General features: G+C 68.5%; 1 protein-coding gene across 1 annotated transcript; it reads left to right on the forward strand.

Moving 5' to 3' along the window:
• The first annotated feature begins 2,485 nt into the window (after window positions 1-2,485).
• NKX2-3 (NK2 homeobox 3) lies at window positions 2,486-4,126 on the forward strand. Its single transcript, XM_054277375.1, has 2 exons — window positions 2,486-2,838; window positions 3,490-4,126. Exons 1-2 carry the CDS (start codon window positions 2,486-2,488, stop codon window positions 4,124-4,126), a joined length of 990 nt encoding a protein of 329 aa, XP_054133350.1.
• Window positions 4,127-8,706: the final 4,580 nt, after the last annotated feature.

Genomic DNA, 8,706 nt, shown 5'->3' on the forward strand with positions numbered 1-8,706 from the left:
AGTTACCGCACCGGGAGACTGGCGGAGGGTGAGGCCCAGAGAAGGCCCGGCCGCCGCTTGCTCCCTCCGTCGGGCGCGGGCTCCCCGAGCAGTCCGTGTGGCCGGCAGCAGCACAAATGAGTGGGTCCCAGCGGGGGAACCACTCGTACCACCGGGGAGAAATCCCGATGCGCCCTTTTCTGTCCGACCCAGGCTCCCAGAGCCCGCAGGCCGCACCCGGCGATCGGCCCGTCCGGGATCCCTGAGCGCGATGGCGCCACACGAGTCAGACACTACCGGGGTGCGGTCCTCGGCACGGCGGCTGCGGCTCCCGCACACGGACGGGCAGGCGGACACCGGCGGTGGCCCGGCAGTTCTTATGGCCGCCACCACCGAGGGCAGCGGCCCTTGACGCTGCTCTCCCCGCCGGGAAGCTCGGCCGCAGGGGAGCTCCCGGGGAGCGCGGCGCTGTGCAGAGCCCGGCCGCTCGCCGCGCTGCCTGCGGGCCCCCGCGCCTGCACCTTCCCGGGCTCGGGGCCCCGAGGCGGGCGGGAGTGGCCCGGGACGGTGGCGGATGTGTAACACAGATAAGGAGCTAATTGTTACTAATTATTTTCGGAGTCCCGGCAGCGACGCAATGCCGAGCTTCTCTGCGCACCGGCGGCACGGGGCAGAGTCGGGCCCCAGGCAGGCCTGCTTACTGCGGCTGCCCTTCCCCATCCGCCGTCCGGACCGCAGGAAGGCGTCTCCCACGGGGAGCGGCGAGAAGAGACCGAATCGTCATATTTATATGGCGAGGGGTTTGAAGCTGCGTGGTGGCAGCGGTCCGGTGCGCCGGGGGAACGGGAACCGGCCGCGCCGCGGGAACGGCAGCACATGAGCTGCGGCGAAGTGCGCGGCACTCGGGCTCCTGTCCCGGCCTGCGCCCCAGTAAATCCGTCTCTGGGACGTGCAGAAAGTCGTAGATACGAGGGCACCGACAGAGCCGCTAAACAGTGGAGACGCCGGACGTTAACAGCACGAGAGAAACTCCCGGGAAGGCCCCGCGAAGCCCCGGCGCCGGGACACTCACCTGCCCGGCGTACGCGCCCGGCTCCGGTGGCCTCCCCTCGTTGCCGATCCAAGCCCTGCGGGGCAGCAGGATTTTAATCACAACGAAAAATCTCACCAAAGACCCCCTGCCCCTCCCTCGGTGCGCCCGCTCCCCGCGCCGCGGCAGCCCCGAGCCCGTGCAAAAGTCCGGGAGCCGCGGGGAGCGCCGGGGGGCCGCGGCACCCCCTCATCACCGCGGGGCTCGGCCGGTGCCCGGCGAAGTCCTGTGCCCGGGAACTTCTCAGTGCGGAAGAGCTCGGCAGGCTCATTCGGTGCGTCACCAGCCGCCACGGCGGCGAGGTGGCTCCGCGGAGCCGCTGGCCGGCCGTTACCCGTGGGAGAAACGAAAGAAAACGAAACGAAACGAAAGAAAACGAAAAACAACGAAAGGAAACAGAGACGATCGTGGTACCGCGCTCCCCACCCAGCCCCGCGTTACCGCGGTCCCGGGCTGCCCACCCGGCCCGGCCCGGTCCGCCCCGACTGGGCCCGGCGGTCGCGGGCTGCGGGGCCCGATCCGGCGGGAGGAGCGTGCTTTCCCCTGTGCGAACGAGTGCCGCACCGGCTGCGGCGAGCTGGGCCGGCCTGCAGACTGGCCGATCGCGGGGGTATTTGCGGGGACACCGGCGAAGGGACCGGAGGTGCAGGGGGATGAGGATGGGTCGGCTACGTGTACGTCGCACGGCTACGGCCCGTCCGGGACGACGGGGTCGCCGTCGGCTGCGGGAGGGGCGCGGGCTGGCGGAGGCGCCTGGACCTCCCCTCCGCTACGCGTCCTGGGCCGCGGGAGGCACTTGCGGGGCCGTGCTGGTGGGGCGGGAGGCCGGGCTGGTGGGGCCGCACATGTCGGTCCCTGCCGGGGCCGGACCGAGCCGTGTGCGGGCAGGGGCCAGCGGGGCGCGCCCGGGCGGGGGTCCCTACCTACCTACACGTGCTTAGCACTGGGGGGCGCGGCGGCGGCTGCCGCGGCTCTCTGCGGGCACCCCGACCCCGGCGCACAGTCCCCGCGCCCGCCGGGCGGGTGCCGGGCCGGCGGGGCGCTCTGCGGGAAAGCAGCCTCCCCGAGTGCAGCCTTAATACATTGCTATTTCTGGCCGGGCGGCCGGAGCCGGGCAGGGGGCCGGCTCTGCCTCCCCCTCTCTCCAATGGTGAGGCCGCCCCCGGCCCCTCCTTGCCGTGACGTGCCGGCCCGGGGCAGAGGAGGCTCCCGAGCCTTTGGCTGTCCCTGCAGAAGCTGTAACAAAACGCAGACCCCCAGCGCCGAGCTAATGGAGGCAACTTAGACAGAAGCAGGCGCGGCCCCTCGTCTCTCGGCGCTGCCTGCTCCCCCCGCACCGGGCGCGGCGCTCCCCGCCGAGCAGCCGCCCGAGCGCCGCCGGGCCCGCGGGACTGCCTGGCCGCTTGCGCTGCCCCGATGATGTTACCGAGCCCCGTCACCTCCACACCCTTCTCTGTCAAAGACATCCTCAACCTGGAGCAGCAGCAGGACCCGCACTATGGGGCCCAGCTCCCGCACCACCTGGAGCACCACTTCCACCCCGCTGCCTGCCTGCTGGCGGCCGCCGACGGCGCCCGCTTCTCCGACGGCGAGGAGGAAGAGGAGGAGGAAAAGCTTTCCTACCTGAGCCCCATGGCAGCGCCCGGCAGCCAGGCGGACGCGCGGATCTCCGCCGACAACTACGTTCACGCCGTGCTGCGCAGCTCCTGCGAGGCTCCCGGCCCGGGAGAAGAGCTGGAGCCGGCGGTCCGAGACCCAAGTGAGTATCGGCTCCGCCGCGCTCCCCGCACTGCACCGCCCCGCCGGGACGGGCCCCGCGCTGCCTTCCCGCGGTGCGTTCCCAGCCCTCGGGCATCGCCCCGCGAAGCCCAGGTCCCTGTAGCCTGCCCCACGTCCCTTGGCCATGTCGGGCTGGGACAGGCACATCGCGGGGCTGCCACCGCCCTCCTCCGCGCCTCGCTCGCCTCCTGCCTGGGTAGTGCCTCCGCATGGCCCCAGTCCGGAGGTGTCGGATCAGGCCCGGGCTCTGCAATTTCGGTAGCGGAGGGGAAGGAACGGGTCGGGTTAGGCCCAATCCGCACCCGCTGCGGCGGAGCCCGGCGGCGGAGCAGGTGCCCGGCGCTGTGCGCGGCGCGGAGCTCTCCTCGCGGTGCCGCAGCGGTAACGCCGCAGCCGGCCCGGAGGTGCGGGAACGTGCCCGGCCCCGCAGCCCGAATCGAGCCCTCGCAAACACAGGCGGTGCCCGAGACGGCCGGTCCCAGCGCTGCCTCCCCGCCCGCACCGCGGTGCCCCGACGGGCGCATAGCGGCGCGGGGCCGGCCGGGCGCGGAGCCCTCGTCCGCCGGTGGGGCCCGCCGGGAGCAGCGAGCGCCCGGCGTCTGCCAGGCGCACCCGTGACCTGTGTTCCCCCGTACAGAGAGCTGCGTCCTGAAGAAGCCGCTGGACGCAGCAGAGAAGGCGGAGGAGACGGAGAGGCCGAAGCAGCGGAGCCGGAGGAAGCCGCGCGTACTCTTCTCCCAGGCGCAGGTCTTCGAGCTGGAGCGCCGGTTCAAGCAGCAGCGTTACCTGTCGGCGCCCGAGCGGGAGCACCTGGCCAGCAGCCTCAAGCTCACCTCCACGCAGGTGAAGATCTGGTTCCAGAACCGGCGCTACAAGTGCAAGCGGCAGCGGCAGGACAAGTCGCTGGAGCTGGGCGGCCCCGCGGCCCCGCCGCCGCCGCGCAGGGTGGCCGTGCCCGTGCTGGTCCGTGACGGCAAGCCGTGCCTCGGCGGGTCGCAGGGCTACAGCTCGGCGTACAACGGGCCCTACTCCTACAATGGCTTCCCCGCCTACGGCTACGGCAACGCAGCCTCCTACAACCCCGGCTACGGCTGCACCTACCCGGCGGGCACCGGCGGCGCGTCCATGCAAGCCGCCTGCAGCCCGGCGGCGGCCGCCAGCCCCTTCGTGAACGTGGGCGGCCTCGGCGGTTTCAGCGGCGGCGGCCAGCCGCTGCACCAGCCGGCGGCGGGGCCTTCCTGCGGCCAGGGCGCACTGCAGGGCATTCGGGCCTGGTAGCCCGCACGCACTGAGGGTCGGGAGCGGACCGACAGGACGGCCCGGCGGCTCCGCGGCCCCGTTAGCACCCGCACCGCAGCCCGGCTGCGCGCCACGCGCCCTGGACCGGAGGCGGCGGCGGCGGCGGGACGGCGCGGCGGGACCCCGGCGCTCCCGCGAGCATCGGTGCGGGGCCGGCGACGGACGGAGCGGAGCGGCGGCGGGACGGGGCCGCGCGAACCCGCAGCGAAGCGCCGCCGCCCCGCGGAGCCGCCGCGACGGCCGGGCGGGCCGGGCGGGCCGGAGCCGATCGCGCCGGGCCAGCGGAGCAGCTTTGCTTGTAAAAAGCCGACGGCGGGGCCCGCTAGTGCCGCGGCTCCTCTATCTACTCTGTATCGGTCACTGCCAGCGCCAGCTCGCCCAGTCAGTCAATAAACCAGGTGCAATACTCGCCGCCCGATCCTCCTTCGTCCAGCGGCCGGTGCCCGGCGGAGGGGCCGGGGCCCGTGCCCGGCGGCGGGGCGGTCGCCGCGTCGTGCCCGCGGGGCAGGGCGGCCCGGCCGGCTTGTGAGCGTGCCAAGGACGCTGAATGGGGCCGCGTAGCTCAGAGCCGGGCCCATTGTGGCCGACGGGCCGGCGCTGAAAGGAGCCGCCGAGGAAGGTAGCGGGAATAGGCGCTTATTGGATTCGGGAACAAAAGGTGTGGCAGGGAGGCGAGGGACAAAGGGGCCCCGGCGCCGAGATTGACGGGCCGCTTTGCCCCCCGCTGAGGCCCAGGCCCGGCGCTTTATGCGCGGGGGCTGCAGAAACGTGCTGGGTTTTGTTCCCCATTCTGGGAGCGCAGGGGAAGAGGAGGGGGGTCCGCGGGCCGCTGATTAGGGCCGGCCGGGCCGGGCAGCCTGAATGCCGGGTCATTATTGCTACATGTTCAGCCATTTCGCTCGATCGCAGGGGGAGGGGGCGGCCGAGGCTCCCGAGCCCCGCGGGACCGGCCGCGGGGTCGCCTGCCGCCTGCCCCGTCCCGGGCCGCCCGGTCCCGCTGTCGCCACCGAGGCGCTCTCGGGGCGGTGGCGGCCGCGCTGCCGCTGCCGCGCGACTCCTGCCGAGCCCCGCCGGGATGGGCCGGACACCCGCAGAGCAGCGCGGCAGCAGCGGCCGTGCGGAGCACCGCGGGCGGCTGGGGGACCGAAGGCGCCGGGAGCTCTCCCGTGCCGTCCCGCACATCTGCCCGCCCGGGACCCTGGCTCTCCCAAGCTGTTTCCAGCGGAGCCTCCTTGGAGCCGGCGCGACGGACGCAGACCAGGGGCTGGCTATGCCACCCCCCTGACCCAGCGCTCCCCATGTGTGTTGCGTGACAGCCCCGTGTCCCGAGCAGAGGACCAGGCTCTGCCCTCCAGAAGCAGCAGGTAACACCGCTGACATTACTAACCCCGGGTTTAAGCTGCACATTCCCACCATTCAAACTGAAAGTGCACCTTCGGGGTTTGCTCTTTGAAAGGAACCGGAGAAATTCTTTCCACTGCGGGGATAGAGTGGGAACCCGCAGGCCCCGGCTGCCAGCCTGGCTCGGCACGGCACGGCACCCCGCTGTCCCGCGAGCCGCCCGAGGCCAGCAGGCTTCGCGGGGCCGGCGCTGGGAGAGGATGCGGCACGCCCAGCTGATTGTTTGCTGGATGGCAGTAAGGTGTCGCAGGAGAGGAAGCCCAGGCCCTGCTCTTGGCTTTCAGAGATGAGTGGTTAAGGCCCTGTGGTCTCGTGGGTAGAAACAGGATAGCCAAGAACAAAGGTAATGCGCTTTCTTCACAGCAGCAGTCAGGCTGGAGAGATTTGTCTCTGCCATAGGAAGGAGTTGCATTTTCCTCCATGTTCTGCCAGACTGTTGTCTGCAAAAATAGGGGACTCATGTGAGTTCATACTTCAGCATGCAAGCCAGAGGAACCATAACCACAATAGAAGCTCCTCCAAAATCTGGGTGTGTGAGAGGAGTTCCCAGCTTAACACATCCCTTCAAAGTACATGGCAGCTGATGAGAAATCCACTGCATCTCAGCAGCACCCAGAGGCTCTGGCTGAGATCAGAGCCCAGCATGGGACACGCTGCTCAGGTCTGTAGTCACAGTGTCTAGAGCACAGACTGTTCTGTAAAGCAAAAGGACACCAAGGGACCTCACGGATGTGTGGCAAGAGGTGAGGCAGTACCAGCATGATCCAGCACCAACAGTACCCAGCCGCAGCAGAGCACTCTTAGCTGGTGCCTGGTCACAACCCTGACCCCTCTGTGCCTCCACGGAGCTGGAACAGCTCCCAGTCGGGGATTCCAAGAGGCCTGACCGCAGGCTGATGTCTCATGGCGCTGGAAGGTTCTAGATGTCCACCATAGCAAGCCCCATTCCTGGGACAGATCCCAGCTGTCCCACCAGCTCAGACTGGAGGAAGGGCAAGGGGTTAGTGGGAGGGACCCCTCTGCAGAGCCTCGCCCAAAGCTCCTGAGCTGCTGGGGAGGACAGAGCAGCACAAAGAGACGGCGGTAATGGAGGGCCCAGAGCAGGGTGGCGGAAGTGGAACGCTCCAAAGAGGAGGAACAGCCGGCAGAGGCCAGTGGGAGGGAGACGGTGGGAGATTGCAGATGGGAGCGGCTGCCCAGGGAGGGGAGACACAATGGAGGGAAGTTGCTGCGTGGCTGTGCTGGAGGCAGCACCCGCCCCTGATGCGCCCTGTCCCCCACAGCCCAGGCTGGAGCAGGGCGCCTCCAGCAGGGTGAGGGCCACAGGGAGATCTCTGGAGGGAATTCCTTCAGCGTGGTCCTGCTGCACCATGGTGGTGCCATGGCCTGAGGGACATCAGGGAGGGAGGGACGAGGATGGCCATGGACAAGGGGCAGAGGGCGTGTGTTTCCTCCTGGTTGATTGAGGGATTTACTGCTATTTGGGAATCAAGCTGTGAAGGTGCTGATTGATTTCAAACAGGAATGAGATTCTCTAAGTGCACAGATTTAAAGGAAAGGAGGGACTTTTGGGGCAGCTAGATTTTAACCCCCAGGCCTCAGACCCACTCTGTGTGCAGGCTCCAGCTGTGTTTTTTACTCAAGTTTCGTGTTCAAGGGGGAGCTCATCAGCAGAACTTGTCTCATGCAGTGGCTCCTAGGGAGGGTCCATCCAAAGCCCAGTTATTGCAGGTTTTCTGTGGCCTTTCCATCATGCTCAGGATCACAGAGAACTAGTGCTGTTCCTTCTGCAGCACCACAGATGTGCTCTGGTTTCCTCTCCTTCCTGACACCTTTTTTCCCTTCCTCTGCCCCTCCCTACTCCTGAGGTCATCCCTCCCCCTCTCATCCTTCATCCTTCTGTCCCCACCACGCACCTGCAGCCATCAGCAAGGAGCTCCCCCGGGTGCAGAGGGAGATGCCTGCTCCCAGTGAGGCTGCTCAGGCTGCTTGGCAGGCATCACTGAGTCCTGCTCCAATCTACTCCAGCCTGGTCAGAGCTGCCTCCTGCTGCCTGCATTGGGAGCCTGGGGACCCAGCTGTTTGCTAGTGTGGTGCCCAGCTCTTGCTCCTTTATTTGAGTGTCAGCTCCTGCTCTGCAGAGCTTCCCACTGCAGCCACCCCAGCCCCTGAGCTGGGAGCTGCCGAGGCTGCTTGGCCACTGGGGCTCTGCGGAGCCCTCCGGTGCTGGAGATGCTGGAAGCTCCTCCTGCCAACGGCTATATGGGGTTGTCACATAAGAACTCTCCAGTGCCAAGAAAACTGTTGCCAGCCATGAATCAGGTAATTAAAACATTGTTAGTTGTGCTGTGGAGCCTCCAGCGAGGCTTTGTCCCACCACACGGCAGCACCACGAGGGGCAGGAGCCGCCTCCCCTGCGTGCCTGAGTCACTGCATCACAAGATGACTGCACCTGGCTGAGCAGGGTGACGGCACCTGCATGTTCCAGCTGATTCCTCAGGTTCCTGCAGTGGTGAGACCAGGGACAGTGCTGCCAGTAGGGATCCAGGTGACCCGCGAAGGATTCACTCTAATTCAACCAAGGATCCAGGTGACCTGTCCACAGAGGGGGCTGAATCTTTGTCCCCTCCAGAACGGAGTGCTGCTGGAGGTCAGAGCTGCCCCTGTGTCCTGCCAGAGCCCTTCCCGGTGACATGATGCCACTGTGTCCCGCCTAGGCAATAAATAAAACCCACAGACGCTTCCCCGGACGAGCCTTCTCCGCGCCGGGGCGGCTGCCGGCGGGCGGTGCGGGGCCAGCGGGGTCCCGGGTGCTGCCCGGGATGCTCCGCTCCCCCGGGCTGCCAGCAGGGACAGGGACACTTGCTCCCGGGGCCTGTCCCCAAGCGAGATACGGCACCGCCATCTATCGGCCAGCGCCCGGGGACAGGCGGTGACAGACGGACACCGTGCTGTCCCCGCCATCCCGCGCCCGGAGCTGCCGCAGCGGGGCTGGGCTCGCTTTGGGGCGCCCGAGTTCCCCTGCAAGGCTCGGAGAGCCTCGGGGCGGGGTGTGCTGTCCCCGCTGGGAGGGGCAGCGGGACAGAGCGGACATCGGGCCGGGTTCGTGCCCACGGCACAGCCCGGCGGCACCTGCGGCATCCCGGGCCCCGCGGGAG

This window comes from Melozone crissalis, unplaced genomic scaffold, assembly GCF_028551555.1.
Source record: "Melozone crissalis strain CALT ecotype California unplaced genomic scaffold, PUWL_Pcris_2 ptg000019l_1, whole genome shotgun sequence".
Lineage (NCBI taxonomy): Eukaryota > Metazoa > Chordata > Aves > Passeriformes > Passerellidae > Melozone > Melozone crissalis.